The sequence below is a fragment of the Dromiciops gliroides genome, chromosome 2 (genome assembly GCF_019393635.1).
Source record: "Dromiciops gliroides isolate mDroGli1 chromosome 2, mDroGli1.pri, whole genome shotgun sequence".
In the NCBI taxonomy this organism is placed as follows: domain Eukaryota; kingdom Metazoa; phylum Chordata; class Mammalia; order Microbiotheria; family Microbiotheriidae; genus Dromiciops; species Dromiciops gliroides.
This window is the reverse complement of record NC_057862.1, coordinates 110,039,164-110,060,127: the sequence shown is the minus strand read 5'-3', so window position 1 is coordinate 110,060,127 and position 20,964 is coordinate 110,039,164. Positions and strand designations below refer to the sequence as shown.

At 39.6% G+C, this 20,964-nt stretch overlaps 1 protein-coding gene across 2 annotated transcripts in view; it reads right to left on the bottom strand.

Moving 5' to 3' along the window:
- Positions 1 to 767: 767 nt before the first annotated feature.
- ARL3 (ADP ribosylation factor like GTPase 3) overlaps positions 768 to 20,964 on the bottom strand; it is a 36,593-nt gene continuing 16,396 nt past the window's right edge. For both annotated transcript variants that reach the window (XM_043982770.1, XM_043982769.1), the window contains exons 4-6: positions 17,935 to 17,985; positions 15,282 to 15,467; positions 768 to 3,052 (exon numbers count right to left, since the gene is read on the bottom strand). In XM_043982770.1, the coding sequence (XP_043838705.1) occupies positions 3,005 to 3,052; positions 15,282 to 15,467; positions 17,935 to 17,985 (285 nt within the window). In that variant the 3' untranslated portion in view covers positions 768 to 3,004. The remainder of the gene's footprint in view (positions 3,053 to 15,281; positions 15,468 to 17,934; positions 17,986 to 20,964) is intronic.

The window sequence follows — 20,964 nt, the reverse complement described above, 5'->3', positions numbered from 1 at the left end:
TTTCTACTAGATTTATTTGCTATTTTTTTTGACAGACATCTAAATTATACATTGAGTTTTCCACATGACCAAACCCCTTGTCCCTCCCTTTGATTATCATTTTCCAAAGGGCCTATAAAAATGGGCCTTTAGATGGCTTAGACTGAGCCCTGAAACCACAAGGAATGGAGCTGCTAAAAATACAAGGAGAGAAAGGCTTGTCTCTGAAAGAAGGAAAGAAAAATAAAAGCTGATTCCAATGACAATAAAGCAAAGTGTGCTGGCCTTGGTGACATGGCATTTCCTGGGGGTCCCCAGCTGCCCCTCGGAACCCTGTCTGGGTTGATTGGGAATAGCCAACCATTGAGGAAAGGAGGATTGGGTATCAAAGAAATAGCTTCCACTTGAGGGAATAAAGAAATTTGTCAAAATCAAGGGAAGACAGAAGCAGAGGATGAGGGAATGGGCTAGGAACATGTCCTCTCAGCAGCTGCCCAGAGCTTCTGACTTCTCTAACCCTGGCGTAACATTTCTAACCGTTGTAATCACTGACTTTCAGCTGTGCTCTGACATGTTCCCCTGCTCGGCCCACATCAATGACATCCTTGTTTCCATAGTAACAATCGGATAGCAAAGGGGAGGGGGTGCACTGCTGCAGGCCAGGGCGGATGAACCCAAAGTAACTGGCTGCTGGGGGTGGGGGAAGAAGGGCACTCTAGTTTTCCCCATCGTTGGTCTGTATGGTGGATATGCCACAGTCAACCCGGCAAGGACCTTTAGCTAATTGATTCATATCCCTCCCCGCCATGATCAAATAATATTGTGCTTGAGTCTGTCCTTAGGTCTGCCTTGAACAGGAAAATTTGTAATCCTTCTTTTATGGTGGTGGTGGTGGGAATGCAACCCCCCCAATCAGTGTTTCTATAATGGGGGCTTTAAAAACTCTTTGTTTAGTTCCTCCTCCCCCCCACGAAGGCTGGTAACCCCAGTAATTACTTTGCATTTTATTAAAAGAGCCAGGAAAGTTAGGAAAGGTGGCTGAGGATGGAGGAGGAGGGTGCTTTCAAAGCAGCGTTGTAGGCTGGTGATAAAAGTATGACAATATTTTAGAAATGCTACATTGCAGCAAAGTCAAAGCTACACATTTGAAAATTAGCGATGACACCCCCTGCCCTCTGGGCTTTTGGAAACACCTGCATCACCATCATTTAAGGCTGCACTGGTAACCTGGTGGTGGTGGCCTCGGGGATGGGGAGGGGGCAGGGATTCTAGTTCACTTCCACGTGGGCAGTTCTCCTCCCTCAGCACAGATTCAGGGTGAAACAGCATCTCGGAAGGAGTCCCGCACTGAGCAATTTCGATCAATTTATGCATGATTCAGCAGGACATCTTTTTTGTGGTTGGTGGGGGATGAGCATTTTTATCAATATCCTCCCCACCCTTTAAAAAATTGATGTTTTAGTTTCATATGCAAAGCTCTTTCCCAGAAAGATAGATGGAGTCCATGGTCCCAGGATTGTGGAGCTGGTACTGAAAGTCAGCAGCTATGCCAGCTTGCCTGTGACTTGGTCAGAACAGGCCACCTCTGGGGAGGAGAAGACAGCTAGTCTCTTTATCCCATTCAACTTTCCACTATCCAGCTGAGACTGAAGGGTCAACCGCAGGGGGAGTTAATGTGAGGAAGACTCTTTCCACTAGAAACTGGACAGAGTATCTCAGATTCATTCTCCCAAAGCCTGGGCCCCAGGCACCAGAGTACAGTCTAATTAAGGAGGTGTGGTAGCTCAGTGATAGGCTTTCTTCCTAAATTGGGGACATTTCTTAGGGCAAGAAAAAACAAACTCTTCTAACAACTCTGAGCCACAGTTTCCCTTCCATTCTCCCACCAGTCTCATGACCAACCACAGCAGGCCTTTTTCGAGCAGGCCCGGGAGCTTGGTTTTCCTGGATGTGACCTCTGGAATCACTGAACCAGTGTTCTAACAGCAAATCTTTTCCACCCTCATCCCACTCCACATAGTTGCTGCTCTGTAAAAATTGATCTCTTCTAAAAAATCGATCTGTGCAGCTTTTCTCTGTGGAATGGGTTCACAGTAAAGCGGCATTTATTTTTAAAATCTGATACCGGAGGCCTATTGTAATCATTTAAACACAGAATTCTTTGAGCTTTAGAAATCTCTTCTATAGGAATACCACAGAGAGGCCAGCTAAGCTGAGGCTGCTGCTCTGTGCTCCACTGAACTGGAGAAGCCTGTTTATGCTAGCCTTCGCCCTCCATCTGAGAACTGTTTAAGGACTTTTTAATTTTTCTAGAATTAAACCTCCCACCTTTCCTTACATTCCAATTGTCATTACTGCCAGAGCCCTAAGAAGTTGCTTGTCTCTGCTGCTGGAGGTGGGGGGAGGTTCAATTCTGTAGCGACTTGTTTTCAATAAAGGGTTTTTTTTTTTCCATGCCCAAAGGGGGAGGATTACATGCACATTCTCCTACCTGCATGACAAGATGGTTTAATCATCTGCTACTCCTCCCCCCAGCTTCAACACAGGCAGAATGCAGCACCAGCTCAATTGGTGATGGGAAAAATCTGACCAACACCAGAGAATGTTCTGTGTGGTTTCCAAACCGCTAGGGGAATCCAGGGAACAGGTCAGTGAATAAATGAACTCGGCATAAGCTTTTTTTCTTCTCTCTCCCTCTCTCTCTCTAAAGCCCACTGGAATGGTCTAAACTGCTCTGCAATCTCTTGTTCATTTAAAAGATCTCATTTTCTAATCATGTGCTTTGAGACATTTAATACTATTTCAATTATGCAGAGGAAATAATGTAATTCCTTTATTTGAAAAATGATACTGAACCTTGGAGATCAGTTAAACCTACTGCTGGAATGGGGATTCTTTTTTAAACTGTGCTGTTCCTTCTCTTTAAACAGCTGGAGCTGTACACAGATGGTCAGAAAGCAGCAAATGAGTGTTTTCAGGACAGAACTCAGCTCCCGCGGCTCCTGTGTTTCCATTCATCTAGATTTTATTTCTTCTTAGCATTGACGTTTTTGCAGACCCAGTTCATGCCGTCCTTTGAGGGAAACATGTACAGAGAAAGGCGATTTGTTAGTTGAGAGAGGCATGGGATCCCCCAAAGCCAAAGCAGTGCTGTGGAAAGCCAAGTCTTTTGTGCCCTCCCCACCCTGACCGGCAGCCCAGAGGCATCTGCCCCTGAGCATGGCGAGTCTCTCTTCCCTTTCATAGGGGTCTCCTGGGTTTCTCTGGCCTGAGGATGGCTGGGAACTGAGTCTCCCTGGGGATGGAGGAGGAGGGAAGGCTGGCAGCAAGTGATAGTGACCTCTTCTGGTCAAGCAGGGAGGGGCCCCGAGGAACAGAGAAGAGAGAATGAGCTCCTTCTTTGGGAACTGAATGAGGGTACCCATTGTGTGAACTTTGAGATGGGTCTTTGGGAACTCCCTCTGAAAAAATAAACACATCTGCCTAGATACATGTCCCATTGAGGAGCTATCAGGAAAGAATTCCAGTTATTTTTTGGCTTTTTCTAAAGATGACCTTTGCTATGGCACTAGATGCAATAAGCCCCTTCTCTGGTGCCCCAGTGTGTTTAGTGTGACAGTGTACACTTGGGGTAAATTAAATTTCTTTTTGAGAAAACAAACCAACTGCAGCATGCGTTACTAGACATACACTGGTACATTGTACACTTATTTCTTTTTGTGGTGCAGTACAGATCTGTTTAAAAGGAACTGGCCAGATTATCATAGCTCTAAGCACTACAGACAGAAAAGCTGTGGAGGAAGTTCACTTAAAGGTACAGCAACCTTGAAAGTGTCCTTTTCAGGAAAGCCTGATAAGTAAAAATTTGTGACGCTGAAAGCCAACTCCAAATTCAGCACAAAAGCAGGGACCCTGCTCACCCCTCACAGCCGGCTGCAGACCTTTTCAACTACTGTAAGTCACATTTGACTTCTCTTCCTCCTTTTTCACTCTCTCCAGTCTTCAGAAGGATGGTGAACATTCTCAATAGCAAGGAGTCAAATCAAACTAGGTTCCTATCACTACTCCTCCCTGCATCTGCAGCACATACTATCTAAAGCCCTAATCACATTTGCACACATTGGGGCATACATGACACGCAGAGTTCTGCATTCATTGTGACTGTAGGTCTATTTGCTGAACCAGAACAGCTGAGACAGCTTAAAGTAATAAATATCAGCTGACACCCTGGGCCTTTCAGAACACTAATCCCATAAACAATACATCACTGCAAAACAACAAGCAGCCATCCTATCTCCCCACTAATCTGGCCATAACCTGAATTTACAGTGATTAGAACTATGCTCACTGCCTTTAAAGAAGTCCAGAGGAGAAGCAGATCATTGGAGAACCATCCTGATGACTACAGTCAAGACGGGTTTTTGATGGGCTTTTGCCGTGGCTAGAAGCCCAGCAGCAGCATCCAGGGAGCAGGGGAAATAATGACAAAGCTCAAGGCAGGAGAGAAAGTGAATTCTAATGGATTTCCAACATGCAACTGGTCAGCTTAACTTACTTTGAAAGGTGAATGCTGGTTTTGAGGCCATTTTCTGAAAAATAATTAATTTAAAGAGCACATATACTTTGAGTATCTAATTGGCTTCCAAGGGAAAAAAGATTACCTGCCAGGAGACAAAAGGGAGGATTTTACAAATCAAAGCTGATGAGTAAGATAACCATCTTCCCTCTGATGGCACTGTTCAATAAGCCAGCACCTACATGAAACTTTTCATCTTCAAACACAGTACAAAACACTGAGAAAAATGGGCACCTCAGCACTGGCCTCCACATTATGTGCATTTTCTTTTTAACCAAAATGTCTCTCTGGCAAGATGAGGGACAGTCATCCAAACACACATTTTGGGTTTTCCATTGGATAAATGATGACTGGGAGGGTTTCTGTTATACTATATGGACTATGCAGAAACTGAACTGATAGAATGTCGGCTAAGGAGCTGGTGCAATGTGTCACTCAGCTGCATGAAGCCAAGGGGAGGGTGCAGGCTGGTGAGCAGCCACAGGCCAGGCATGTGGGAGAGAGGGACAAGGGAAGGCACAACAGAGCAGAACTGAGGTGGCCAGGCTCCTTCTGGAGTGACTCAGATGAGGTGCTGCTCACCATCCTCTGCTATAGGGCTGGCAAGGATGGGAAGCCTGGGTCTGATGCTTCTTTGTGGAAAAGCAGCCAAAGTCATGACAGCCTCCCACTCCCTTCTATATTCCTCATTCAGGTGTGAGGTAGTACAGTACTAACTTTGGGGTCAATTAAACTGTTTTATTCCTAAAGCCCCCATAGGACCACTGCCACTCCAACTTCAAGAAAGAATAGAGAGGCATCAGAAGACTGGAACGGAGTCACTGCCGAGTCACACAAGAGACCAATGTCGGTAGGATCACCATTAGTTAGGGATTTAATGGTGGGTTCCAACAGAGCCAAAAAATGAATAAGAACTCTAGGAGTGCATGGTACCATGCTACATCTACAAAAGTGGGCCTTGGGCAACTAGGTGGCGCACGGGATAAATCACTGACCTGGATTCAGGAGTACCTGAGTTCAAATCGGTCCTTAGACACTTGACACTTACTAGAATGTGTGAACCTGGGCAAGTCACTTAACCCCCATTTGCCCTGCAAACAAAACAAAAAAAACAAGAAGAAAAGTGGGCCTTTCCAGACCAGACAACTTCCCCACTTTATCTGTCATTACTGCATAGAATTTCTATTTTAACCAAGGACAGTTTTTCTGTACTACAGTGTGTGGGGTAGGGTGTTTCCCCTAGATTCAGGCAGGGCCTAGCCACCGATCACCAGCCTCCCAATGGCCAAGCATCCATATATCTACATGGTTACCCAGGAATGGCACATTTACCAAAAATAATCTGAACTACCAGTACAAAAAGTCAGGGAAACTATGAGAAAAGGTTGCATGAGCCTGAATCCTCTTCCCGTTCAATATTCTTCTGAACCATTTGGGAAGCAAATGTCCAGGTTAAGACTGAATTAGTTTATGTTAGCCTTTAATGAATAAGTGAAAAAGCATTTATTAAGGGTTTACTATGTGCCAGGCACATGTTGTATGGCTTTACTTTTGAAATAGTTATAGTACAAAGAAGAGCTAGAGAGGATCACAGGAGGCAAAGTGGAAAATTATGATTATGTGAAATAAAAAAGGCTTTGCACAAACAAAACCAATACAACTAAAATTAGAAGAGAAGCAGGTAAATGGGGAAAAATCTTTGTAGCAAGTTTCTCTATTCAAGGTCTCTTTACTAAGATATATAAGGAATTGCTTTGAATTTCTAAGAATGAGTTATTCCCCTACTGAAAAATAGTTAAAGGATATGAATAGGTAATTTTTGAAGGAAGAAATATAGGCAATCAATAACCACATAAAAATGCTTTAAATCACTAATAGAGAAATGCAAATTAAAACAACTCTTGAGATTCCACTTTATACCCATCAGATCAGAACAGGTGACAAAAAGGGAAGGTGAAAAAGTGCTAGAGAAGCTGTGGGAAGACAGGTCCATTAAATGCACTGTTGGTGGGACTGCTAGCTAGTTTATCCATTTTGGAAAGCAATTTGGAACCATGTGCAGAAAGACATTAACTTCAAACACCCTGTGACTCAGCAACACTACCACTGGGTCTATACCCTAAAGAAATCAAGGAAAGAAGGTAAGAAGGCACACATACACAAATATGTATAGCAATTCTTGTTTATGGTGGCAAAGGAACAGAAAGAGGGGTTACTCATTATTGGGAATGGCTGAACAAGTCATGGCACATGACTGCAATGCAATCCTATTGTGCTGGCTGTAAGAAATGATGGAGTCATGAAGAGGGCAGATGTGACTGAAACAACTGAGCAAACCATAGTTTTAAGAGAAACCTGAAAAGATGGGTAGTACTGATGCAAAGTGAATAAGCAGAACTAGGAGAACAATTTCTATAATTACAAACAATATGGTAAAAACAACTTTGAAAGACTTGAGGACTCGGCTCAGCACAATGACCAACTGCAATCCCAAGGGACGCAAGATGAAATATACTATTTACCGGGCAGGCTAGGTGGCTCAGTGAATAGAGCACCTGCCCTGGAGTCAGAAGGACCTGAATCAAATCTAGTCTCAGACACTTGACACTTACTAGCTGTGTGACCCTGGGCAAGTCACTTAATTCTCAATGCCCACAAAAAAAAAAAAAAGGAGGAGAAATTTTCAAAATATACATCCTTCTGAAATATACTATTTACCTCCTTGATAGAGGGGTAATAGCCTCAAAAATGTAGATTGAGACTTTTTGGTAGGGAAGGGGAACAGGGAGAAGAGACATGGCCTATTAGGGATTTGTTTTGCTTGACTTTATATGTTTGTAAAAAGGGGTTTTGTTTTTCTTGCTTTTTTCAACTGGGGGAGGGGAAGATGGAAGGAAAAGAATGTGATCTTGAAAATGAAATTGAATTAAAAAAAAGAAATAGCTATAATGCCTTAGTTTAAAATTTAGGTCTATTAAAGCTATTTACTTGCAGTGAGGTAAAGTGAATTTGAGCTCTGTCCCCAAAAGCTGGAAATAGTTCCATGGAATTACCTAGCACTTATGCCTTTAATTTAAAACAGGTTTAACTAATTTTCTTCATATTTGCCTCCCCCCCCCCAAATGACAATGAGTCTCCCTGTTCCCCAGTCCTTCCAGAGCTGAATGGATTTTCTTCATTTCAACAAAATACACAACAAAGAGATGCCACCAAACCTCTACACATATTAAACTTTGAGTGCAAAGGAAAATAAGAACTGAATTTCACCAAATCACCACACCATTCCTTGTAATAGAAGGGCCCACAGAACATGGATGTGTGGTCCAACTGTGGCTTTCCATCACATTTTGAGCTTCTTAGAGGAGAGGGGTCTCTGTCTGTCCTGCTCTTTTAATGTGTGCTCTCAAAACCACATACCATCTTCTCATTGTTGGCAGAAGTATCAAAAGCTACAGGTGGGTAGGTGTTTTTTAGAGTTATGATAATTGCACTGTCACATCAGCAAGCATTTTAAGAGGATAAGGAGCACACCCCCCTTTGTCTATAGAAATGTGGCATCATTAGAAACCCTGGGTTAGAGAATCGCTCTCTGGCAATATTGACATTAAGCTTGGCTGTCCTTGATGATACTTCTATTTACAACATACACAAGAGGCAGCCAAATCTCATCTTCTGAGTCTATAAAAAGGTAGGAAGTTCAAAAACAGGTGCCCTCCATTCTCCTACCCCCCAGAAAGTTCAGAGTCTAAAACTGCCTTGCTGATAATTAATGTACTTGGGGCCAGTAACAAATAATGTCAGGCCTTCAATAAGGAATTCAAATTTTATTTTAATACTGGCTTATGCAGTTTGGTAGAAAGGAGGTACAGACCAACATCTCACACTGTATACCAAGATGAGGTCAAAATGGGCACATGATCAAGACATAAAGGGTGATATCACAAGCAAATTAATTAGCATGGAAGAGTTCACCTGTTGGATTATGGCTAAGAATTTTTTTTTAACCAAACAGAGAGAGCATTATGGGATATAAAATGGATAATTCCTGATTACATTAATTTAAAAGTTTTTGCACAAACAAAACAGTGCAGTCCGAGATTAGAAGGAATGAAGGAAACTGGGGGAAAAATTTTATAGCCAGTTTTTCTGAAAAAAAGGCCCACCTTTCTCAAATATATAGAGAACTGAGTCAAATTTATTAAAATACCAGTCACAGGGGCGGCTAGGTGTCGCAGTGGATAAAGCACCGGCCCTGGATTCAGAAGGAACTGAGTTCAAATCCGGCTTCAGACACTTGACACTTACTAGCTGTGTGACCCTGGGCAAGTCACTTAACCCCCATTGCCCCGTTAAAAAAAAAATTAAAAATTAAAAAAAAATACCAGTCCATTCCCTAATTGATAATGGTCAAAGGATACGAACAGGCAGTTTCTTTCTTTCTTTCTTTCTTTTTTTTTGCAAGGCAATGAGGGTTAAGTGACTTGCCCAGGGTCACACAACTAGTGTCAAGTGTCTAAGGCTGGATTTGAACTCAGGTCTTCCTGAATCCAGGGCCTGTGCTTTATCCACTGTACCACCTACCTTCCCCCAGGCAGTTTTCAGAAGAAGAAATCAAAGCCACTATTGATTAGAGAAATACAAATTAAAATAATTCTGAGGTACTGCCTCACACTTATCAGATTGGCTAATATGATAGAAAAGGAAAATGAGAAAGGTTGGAAGAGATGTGGGAAAACTGTAACACTAATGGACTCTTGGTGAAGTTGTAGACTGATCCAATCATTCTGGAAAGGAATTTGGAACCGCACCCAAAGGGCTATAAAAACTGTGCATACTCTTTGACCCAGCAATAGAACTACTAGATCTGTATCACAAAGAGATTTTTTAAAAGGGGGAGGAAACCTATCTGTACAAAAAATATTAACAGCAGCACTTTTTTGTGGTGGCAAAGAATTGGAAATTGAGGGGATGTCCATCAATTGGGGAATGGCTGAACAAGTTGTAGTGGAATACCATTGTACTATAAGAAATGATGAGTAGGATGTTTTCAGAAAAACTTGGGAAGACTTACATGAACTGATACAAAAGAATTGAGCAGGAGGGCAGCTAGATGCACGTGGATAATGCACCAGTTCTGAATTCAGGAGGCCCTGAGTTCAAATCCAGCCTCAGACACTTGACACTATCTGTGTGACCCTGGGCAAGTCACTTAACTCTCATTGAACCCGCCAAAAAAACAAAACAAAACAAAAAGAATTGAGCAGAACTAGCAGACCATTGCATACAGTAACAGCAATATCACAGATAATCACTGTGAATGAGTTAGCTATTCTCAGCAATACAATGATCTAAGACAATTCAGAGGACTTATGGTATCCACTTCCAAAGAACTGATGAAGTCGAATGCATATAAAAGCATATTTTTCCCCCTTTCTTTTTAAATAGTATGTTGTTGTTTCCAATTACATAGAAAGATCGTCTTCAACATTATTCTTGTAAGATTTGAGTTCCAAATTTTTCTTCCCCCTCCCAAGACAGCAAGCAATTTGATATAGGTTATACAGTACAATCATGTTAAACATATTTCAACATGTCATGCTGTGAAAGAAGAATCACACAAAAGGAAAAAACACAAGAAAGAAGAAACAAAACAAAAATACCCCAATATCAAAAAAGTGAAAATAGTACGCCTCAATCTCATTCAGACTCCATAGTTCTGTCTCTGGATGTGGAGAGCATTTTCTATCATGAGTCTTTTGGAATTGTCTTGGATCATTGTACTGCTGAGGAGAGCTAAATCTATCAGGTCATCATCACATCAATGTTGCTTGCTGTTACTGTGTTACAATTTTCTCTGGATTCTGCCTCACTTTACTTAGCATCAGTTCATGTAAGTCTTTCTAGGTTTCTCTGAAATATACCAGTTCAACATTTCTTATAACACAATTGTATTCTATTACATTCATATACCACAATTTGGTCAGCCATTTCCTCAACTGATGGGCAATCCCTTAATTTCTTTCTTTCTTTTTTTTTTTGGTGAGGCAATTGGGGTTAAGTGACTTGCCCGGGGTCACACAGCTAGTAAGTGTCAAGTGTCTGAGGTTGGATTTGAACTCAGGGTCCTCCTGACTCCAGGGCTGGTGCTCTATCCACTGTGCCACCTAGCTGCCCCTGTTTTCTTTTGTAATATGGCTAATATGGAAATATGTTTCACATGACTGCACATATACAATCCATAGCAAATTGCTTGTCTTCTCAAAGAAGGGGGAGAGAAGAAGGCAGGAAGGGAGATAATTTGAAATTCAAAATTTTAAAAAATGAATGCTAAAATTGTTTTTACATGTAAATGAGGAAAAACAAAATACTAGATTATGCTTAGGAAATGAAAGAAGAATCACCTAAAGAAAAAAGTAAAACTGTAAGCTTGTGAATAATTTGTGCTTCTCTGAAAAGCTGATTTTAAAGAATGGATCATATACCAATGTCAAGTTCCTTCCTAATACCAAAGGTGTCCATGTGATAATCTCAGTAAAATAGATATCTACATATGTTCTGGTCATAAACATTAGGTAAAAGAATGAGGAATGGATGAATTTGAAAAAGAAAAGTTGATTTTGGTGGATTAAGTATGGACTGCCATAAGCTAAAGTTTGGAGTTATTTGGAACTTTTGGGTCTAAATGTGAATGAGACTGATGTGGGCCTATGTTATCAGATACTGCTTTCAAGAACCATTTGGCCACAGACTAGGCCAAAACTTTCAGTCTCTGAGGAAAAAGACCAGGGATGGAACAGAAAGGGCAGTTTTTAGTTTAGAGTTCACATCCCATTTGTAGAAAAGGGAAAACCCGGACACAAGGGCTGCGTTTGCCGCCTTTCTGGCTGGCCTCTAATTTAGATCATTCATTCCTTATTTCTAAAATACCCAAAGAAGAAGAAACAGAAAAGAAAGCAAAAAAGTTCCTATGATAAATGTCATCTAGCTTAGGCATCTTACAACGGAGCTGAGATGTAGTTCTAGATCCGCATCTCCAGGTAATTGTCTTCTCTTTGGATGCTCACTTACTTGATGTAACTGGGTCTCCATGACCTCTCCTCTGGGCCACAAGGATTGTCACTGGGAATGGTGTTCCCAGGACTAATGTTCTCTTCCTACTTCCTGTCTTCTCCACCTCCTTTTTGCTCTTGACAATTTCCATAAAAACCTGGCTTAATTCTATGATGGCCTTGGATCCCATCGCCATAAATCAAGAAAAGCAAAAGCAGTCAGACCTAGTTCAAAGCCCTCAAAAGTCAATTTTTCACCTAGAAAAGGTGCTATTGAACAGTAACACCTTACTTTCTTTTCTGGAGTCACTGTATGTACTCTCCTTGATAATATCCGGGAGCAAGGGCCAGAATTCCACCTCACCATCCCACCCTTTTAACATTCTAAAACACAGCATTTATCTTTTTTTCTATTTCAACTAATGATATGATCCACCCAATTCCAACCGAGTCCAATGGGGAGTGTGGCTTAGAATCCAACATGTAAGTGTCCCTCCCACTCCAGCATGGTCATAATTTGTCAGAATAAGATAGGTCTTTTAAAGCACAGTATAACACAAAAGAACAAGAGATACAATTAGAGAGATACTATCTTCAAAGAGCTATAACAGATAGAGACCACAGGTTACCATTTTTCTGGCCTTCATATAGGTCTTTGGGGTCATGGGACCTGTGGTTGGCAACATTACCTGACCCACTTATTGTCTGGTCTTCTTTGTGCCTGTTATTAGGCAACCAGCTTAAAGGCTAGCTTTTGGAAGAAGAATGAACAGTATACTTTACACAATAACAATGTCTCAAAGTGTATCCAACTAATACAAGTTACTAAACTTTATAGATATTTTCCTAGTAAAGTGTTTTACTTTTAAACACAATAACCTGCAGGCTTGATGATGAAAAAGCATTAAAGGCCTACAATTTTAATGAGCAAAGCCAGAAGGGAATTAAACGACTTAAGTGACTTCCTAAAGTGGAAAACAAGAAAATGACTGAGTGGGCAAAAAGTTTGGGTCAGGGGCATTACCTGGGGGAAGAGTTATGGTGACCTAGTACAACACAATGAATATGCTTTTCACAGAAATTTGTCAATGACCTTTCTTCAATCCCAAAAGGTTAACATTAAAGGACAATAGACATCAGATTCCCTTCTTAATTAACATTTTTATTAAATAACCCATTTCAAATAATGGTTAAATTCTCTAAATTTATATCATTCTATTAACCATAATCTAATCTCATTAACCTTGAAATCCCAGTCTTAACTACCCAATTCCTATACACCATGGTACTATCTACTAAACCTAATTAAGTGACCTTCAAATTATTCCTCCTTCACATAAAGTCATTCTTTATCCTTGTTCATAGTCTTGGGTCTCCTGTGCTGTCTTTTCCTGTGAACTTGGTTCTTAAAGGTCCTGCTCTGAGTTTTCTCTTATCAAAACTGCACCATTCTGGAATATTCTTGTTCTTATGTTCCATTTAAATTAGTCTGTCTTTCCACCCATCTGGTATGCTCAGCTGCCCATAATTTCTAATAAATATGCTGTGCACCAAAAAGCACTGAATTTCTCTGTCATGATTTCAAAGTCAAGGGAAGAGAGCGCTCTCTATAATTTACCCCTGGCCAATAATGGAAGGAGGGAGGAGAGGTAAAGATAAATTGAGAGAATGATTCAGAGTGCTCTAATGCTCTGCTTTTCCAGTCTAATTCTATTCCTCAGAGTACTTCTAGAAATCTCTCCCCTTCCTTTCTTAGATTCTGAAGGCAGGCAGAAGGAACAAGAACCTTACTGTTTAATTCCTACTTTACTTTACTTCCCTGCCGCCCCTTCCTATATTCTGTCCAATTGAAAAGAGATTACAGCTATGTTATTTGTCATTTGCTTCTAAAGTCTATTTCTCATAACTTCCCCCTCTTGTTCTTGTTCAGGATACAGTAAACTAGTGTTGTGGACTATTCTGTGAGAAAAGAAGCCCTGCAGAGACAGCAGTTCATCAAAACTGGTATGGCAGGAGGAACTCTAGCTAGGAGTCAAGAACACGGTTTTAGTCTCAGGTCTGTCATCATCTAACTGTGTGATCTTGGGTAAGTACCTCTTGACTTCAGTTTCTTCCTTTGTAAAAGGAGAAGATTAGATGAAATCATCGCCAATATCCTTTCCAGGTCTAAAAATTCTATCATTTTAAATTTGGGAATGATTGCTATTCTCCCATGCTTTATCCACACAAATGAATATGGGTAACTCCCAATGTCTATCTTAGTAGTTTTTTTTTTAAGCTAAGCACGGGTTGTTAAACTAAAGGGATCATATTTTCACTCACTCATACATTGTTTAGATTGAACTATAATCACCAGAATAGCTCAGAAAGATGGGTTGAAAAAATTATTGAAAATTAAAGTGCAGATTTTCAGAAAGTGATCACCAGGAGGATGCTAAATGGAGGAAGCCTAAATAATCGGCGGCTGGAGTTAGTGCTATCCCCTGCTGGTAGAGTAGGAGAGGACAGCTCTGTCGTGGTTAAGGAGGTCAGCATTCAGGAGTGATTAACTTGTCTTTATTGATTGCTGTGGTCACTTGCTTTATGCAGAGTGATTTCCCTTCAAACTTAGAAGCCCAACAGAGGTACAGCTGTGGTTAGATATTGTCTGTGTATCACAACAAAAAAGCAAGTAGCAAACCATAAGGAAGAATGGAAACAATTCTAGGAAGTGACTATTTTGCTTAAGATAATGTCTGCCAGGCAGTTTAAAGACAAATCAATGTTAAATATCTTGGGTGAAAGGCAAGAAGAACATCAGTAAGGAAATGGAGAAAGGCTGCAGAACATTGATCAGGTATAGAATCTGAGCCTCTTATCCTAACATGTCAAATTCAGAGAAGAGCAAACAGGTTGCCTCATTAGAGACAGATGTCATATGGCAATTGGGGAAGCTATAAGTTTTTTAAGGATAGTGAAATCTAACACAATACTCAAGCACTACTGTCCAAGACTACTATAGCACTGGTATATACCAAAGTGAGCAGTAACTAAAGACCCTGTTAAGCAGATCAAACGTTGAAAAGTGGGGAGGAGGATGTCTCAAATCCTCAGGACTTTAAGATAAAGACAATCCTAGAGGCACTTGATGTATATCATTAATTGACTGACTGTAATGCTATTGTGGGGATGGGGAGTATCAGAGGCTGGAACAATTAACCACTCTTTGGGGATATAGATTCTTGGTTGATAGTTGTTTGATTCTTCAAATTAACAGAATGAATATAATGTATGCAAATCCTATGTATATAATATAGGCTATTAGAGCCTTTCCAGTGGGGAAACCAAACAGTAGTAACAGGAAAGATACCAAGAAGAAGAGCAGAGGAGGCAACTAATAGAAGAATGAAAACTGCCAGGTCAATCAATGCATGCAACTCTTGATGGCTCTAGTATGTCAATATATATATTTTTAAAAAGTCTTTAGTCACTTCCTTCAAGTTGTGCTTCTGGTATATCAAACTGATACTACTGTTTTGTTGCTAAGCAGAAACATTTTTAAAACTATTAATGTGACCTTCATATATAGGAGTAGTTTACCTACCTGTCAAGGGACCTTCATTTCCTAGCTTTCTATGTTCAGACATTCTCTGATAGTCACTGCTTCTCCTATCACACATACTTCCCTGTCATCTCACCTGTACTCCTTCTGCTGTTAGGGCTGAGCAAGACTGGATCTGCCAGACCCTGTCTCGGATCGTGTGGAGGTTCAGTCCTTCTGCAATCTCTGAGGCAGGGGCTGCAGTGAGCAAATCCTGTTTGTTAGCAAAGATGAGCACGGGGACACCACTTAGCTTTTCTTCATCCAGTAATTCAGCTAGTTCCTGTATCATTAGAGAAAAGGAGGTGAAAATCCACATTTGGTTCTGTATAACCTAACCTTACCTCTAGTAAGGAAAACATTTAGATATACAGGAAAGAGGATCAAAAAAGGGGCACAAAACCAAACAGGATTATTCTGATACTACTGTATTAAGATTCATATACATATCTTTTTCCTCGTAATTATCGCTAAAATGACATGTTTATGGTTACATCTACACCTTGTTTTATTGTTCATTTTAATTTTTCTTTCCTTTTACATCTGAATATTTGTGAGGGGACATTAAAATAAATTTTATTTTAAATTAAAAAAAATATTTAGGGGCAGCTAGATGGTGCAGTGGATAGAGCACCGGCCCTGGATTCAGGAATACCTGAGTTCGAATCCAGCCTCAGACATTTAACACTAGCTGTGTGACCCTGGGCAAGTCACTTAACCCCAATTGCCTCACCAAAAAAAAAATATTTAGAACAAGTGATGGCCCTGAACCTTCCTAAACCACTGAGATCATACTGCTGAAGAGTCCAGTTTTATACCATGTTTTTGTCTGTAATCAACAAGTTGCTTTGCCCTTTCATGCTATTCTGGGAAGACTATGAATTTAGACTAAAATAAGTACCTCTTTTAGAGGCTATGACTGTTTTAATCACCATCCTGTTGAAAACATGGGCATACACCTATATCATGTATATCACCAATGTTATCACTAAGTTTCATGAGCCTATTTGGCAAAGTTCATGTATTTATTTATTTATTTAATTTTTTTGCAGGGCAATGAGGGTTAAGTGACTTGCCCAGGGTCACACAGCTAGTTAAGTGTCAAGTGTCAGAGGCTGGATTTGAACTCAGTTCCTCCTGAATCCAAGGCCAGTGCTTTATCCACTGCGCCACCTAGCTGCCCCAAAGTTCATGTATTTATATTGTATGCATTTTCTTTTTTTCCTTTCCTTTTTTTTTTGGGGGGGGGGAGGGGGTTCCAATCACAGGTTGGTTCTATCTGTAGTAAATCTTTGTTCTTTCTGTAGTAAATCTAGGCATGCATATACGCATATACCTAATTGTAAATAACCACAAAGATACCATTTCACACAGTTTAGCTACTTAAAAATCATTTGGGAGGGAGTTAGATGGTTCATAACATAAGGTTGATAACATAAGGACCTTCAAGATAAGATGCAATTCTCCTATTTAATTCTGGCCCAAATAAATAATGATGTTAAATTGTACACAGTATCATCAACATTGAGTGTTGTTCTACTGTGATGGACTATATATATTCTTCTCACCAATGCAATGGTACAGAAGAGTTCCAGGTAACTCGTGATAGAAGAGGATCTCCAAATCCGAGAAAAAAAAAAAAGAACTGTGGAGTATAGATGCTGAATGAACCATACTATTTCTTTTGTTTTTGGTGCTGTTGTTTTTTTCTATTTTGAGGTTTTTCATCATTGCTCTGATTTTTTCTCTTATAACATAACTAATGCAGAAATAGGATTAATGTTATTATATGTATGTATGTATGTATGTGTGTATATATATATATAAAACTTATATCAGATTACCTGCTCTCTAGGGGAGGGACGGGAGGGAGGGAGAAAAATCTGAAATTGTAAAGCTTGTATAAACAAAAGTTGAGAACTATCTTTACATGTAACGGGAAAAAAATAAAATACTTTATTAATTAAAAAAAATAATGACGTTAAGTCACTGGTATGGTGGATAGTCTCAAAATGTATGAAGTGGTCTTGATTTAATTCCTAGAGAAGAGGAAAAGCTACCAAAAATCATTGGAACAACTATATCCAGAAGCCCACCACACCTAAGTTGAGACTATAAAACAGGCTGGTGGCTCTATATTAATGTTTGAGTCTTAGCTCTCTAAAAAAGTGGACTAGTGAAGAGTATGAATTTCAGCTTCATTTAACAGAGGACAAAACCAGTCTACATCCATTTGACATATGTCCTTTCACTTAAATATGTACACATATTGTACTATATCAGTGCTGTGTACTATATATTCAGGATAGAGTTCCAGATACAGATGGTTACTTTACTTGGAGAAAAAGGCAGCCCACTTGGGTTACACATTTCTTATAATTCCTGTAAAATTATTTGAGTTATCCCAAAGACAGTTAAGTTAATGTTGAAAGATGTAAATAAAAACAAATTAAGTTCCTTTTTGGCCTCATTTTTAACAGGCCTGGGAAAGGACCTCAAGAGATTTTAGTCTTCATGTTAAATTCCATTTGTTAATGTCTTATCTGTTTTATTTGATTAATTTTTGTTTTAAACATCTCAACTAATTGTCTTTGAATCAACTTCTATTTTTGCCTAACTGCCAAAAGGACTATTTTGTTTGAATTGTAAAGGTTAAACAAAAAATAACTCCCTAACTCTCATACATTTAACAAGGTAAATTACTGGGAAATCAGTCATTTTGGAAATATTTGGACAGAAGAATTATTTACCTGACCCGTTTCTTCAAATCGTTTTCTGTCTGCACTGTCAATAACATATATCTATAAAAGAAATGGAAATAGGGTTACTTTAGTTAGCAGAGATGGAAAAATACAATGCTGCTTCTATAAGTGAGCAGTAGATATCAGTTCAGCTTTGCATTGAGACGTCCAGGGTGGCAACCCTCACCTCACTTAGGGAAACAAAAAAACCCCAGAAAATGTCTAGGAAATCTCTCTTCCCAAGCATCAATATTTAGGAAGTCTTAAAAACCAGAAGAAATCTTAGGTTAAGTGTGGTGCCATGTTTTTAGACATGTAAAAATGAATATAGACAGATCTTCTCCTAACTGTATCACTCAGGAAATATTCTTGGAATTAATGTATATGATAACAGAAGCTGCCCAGGTATCTTTCACATTTATATTCAAAATTTAGCTTGTTCTACTCAAGGGGCAGACAATTGGAAAAATTTGGGGGAAAGCTCTGCTATTGGTAAAAGTGGATTTGGAATTCAGTGTGTGTGTATAAAATCTAGAACTTCTTTTAAATAATTACAAATTACAATTAAAATCATGCAAGAAAGACAAATGTCCTATGAAAGTACTCTTCAACAAAAGAAACACGTTAAAACTATCACTTCAGTAGCAGTAAACTACATAAATATGCCTGCACAAGGCAATCTGTGTGTGTGTCAAATTCTGTCTTGTACCCAAATCAGACTCCCTTCTAGAACAAAAACAAGTACAATATAGTATCATCAACATTATGTGTTGATCAATTGTGATAGACTTGATTCTTCTCAGCAATACAATGATACAAGATAGTTCCAAAGAACTCATGATGGAAAAGGCTCTCCAAATCCGGGAAAAAAAAAGAACTGTGAAGTATAGATGCAGATTGAAGCATACTATTTCTTTTGTTTTTGGTGCTGTTTTTCTTTTTTGAGGTTTCTCCTCTTTGCTTTGATTCTTCTCTTATAACATGACTAATGCAGAAATAAAAAAAGAAAGAAAGAAAAAAAACAACCAAGTACAATTCTGCTAAATGCTCTGTCAGTCAAGCACCCAGAGCTAAAAACTGGACCAGAAATAAAGTTTAGTCTAAATCTACTGACGAAACAATTCTTGTTCCCAAGATTTTTTTTCAGGGGAATAAAAAGGAGAGAAGAAAGGCACAAAGAATGTTCTGGGCCTCAGAATTCTATGGTCTGATTATTGTTATGAAATATCCAAAGAGGGCCAACAGGTACAATACTCTACTCTATTCAAAGTGATCACCTCATAAATGTTGAATGACTAGCAAGTTAATGTAGAATGTGAGATTTGAGGTATTTCTAAATCAGAGGCTCATAATTTCTATGTTATAGGAATGGTATAAATATCTTATGTAGAAAGGAAGGGAACATATCGGGATGGTAGCCATCTCTATGTTAGAAATGAGTAGAGGCAACTAGGTGGCTCAGGAGCCCCAGCCCTGGATTCAGGAGAACCCGAGTTCAAATCCGGATTCAGACACTTAACAATTACTAGCTGTGTGACCCTGGGCAAGTCACTTAACCCCAACTGCCTCACAAAAAAAAAGAAAGAAAGAAAGAAAGGAGTAACCATGTAACATGGAGTTGATTTTACTGTTATTTTGAGTGAGGGAATCTAAACTAGATTGAGAGGGACTTTACCTAAGCAATGTACTGGCAAGAAGAATATGAAAAATGAGAAGACATCATATCAACAATGAGTAGGAGGAGGATGTCCCCAGTAGAAAAAGCCTGCCCAGAAGGTTTCGGGCAGTGACAGAGGAAGGAAAAAAAATAGAGTCACAGAATTTCAAAACTGCAAAGGGTCCTCAATAACCATCTAGTATTAACCCATACATGAAAGAAATCTTCTCTATTAACATATTTAGCAAGTGGTCATCCACCCTTTGCTTGAGGACTGCTAATGAGGGGGAACCCACTATTTGTCAAGGCAGTACATTCCTCTTTCTGATAGCTCTAATTGTTATCAAGTTTCTCCCTAAACTAACTTTTGCCTTTGCAATCTTCACCTGTTTTTCCTGGTTCTGGGACCAAGGTGAACAAATTCAATCCTTATTCCACAAGACAGTAATTCAAATATTTGAAGAGAGCCATCATGTAAGACTTCTATTCTTCTGGCTAAATGTCCTTTGAATTACCTCTAATTTATCAGTATCCATCCTAAGATGTGGCTCTCATAAATGAAAACAGTATTCCAGATGTGGTCCGATGAAGACAGAGTATGTTGAGACCATCATCTTCTTACTCCAGGATGGCACACACCTCTCAATGAAGCCTAAGATTATGTTAGATTGTCACATGATACTGATGACTCATATTGAGGGTCTTATCTACTAACCACCCCCCCCACCTGACCAAATCACAGAGGAGAAAAATGTGGTTGCCTAGGAGGTATAATAGCAAGACAAAGACAAAATGTTTCTATTACATCTCAAATATCATGTGGAGTTGGTAAAGGGTTCTAAGAATGGAGAGATGTGGTCCCAAGAGAAGTGCAGAATGCTGACTCAAAGTAAAACCAAACCGACTGGCAAGTTCAGAGGCTGAGAGAAAACAAGAGCAAAGCTTTGGCACTGATTTACAGCTAGTTGGTATTTTATACAAACAGTCCCATAAAAACACTTCTGCGCTATGGCAAGTATGTTTTCAAAAGTAGCCATATTTCCCTCAATCTATACATATGTTTTTCATAGTGTTTGGCTTATCTCTCAAATCACTTCCTTTGTTTTTTTTTAATTAAAATTTTCTTCTATGTTTTCCTGAAGTATAGTATTCAGGTTTTATTTTGTTTGGATTTTTGGAGGGATGCAATTGGGGTTAAGTGACTTGTTCAGGGTCACACAGCTAGTAAGTGTTTATGTGTTTGAGGCCGGATTTGAACTCAGGTACTCCTGACTCCAGGGCTGGTGCTCTATCCGCCGTGCCACCTAGCTGCCGCTCAAATCACTTTCAATAACATTTGGAAATGATTGTACAATCATTCTAAGGAGAAACCCATAAAATAG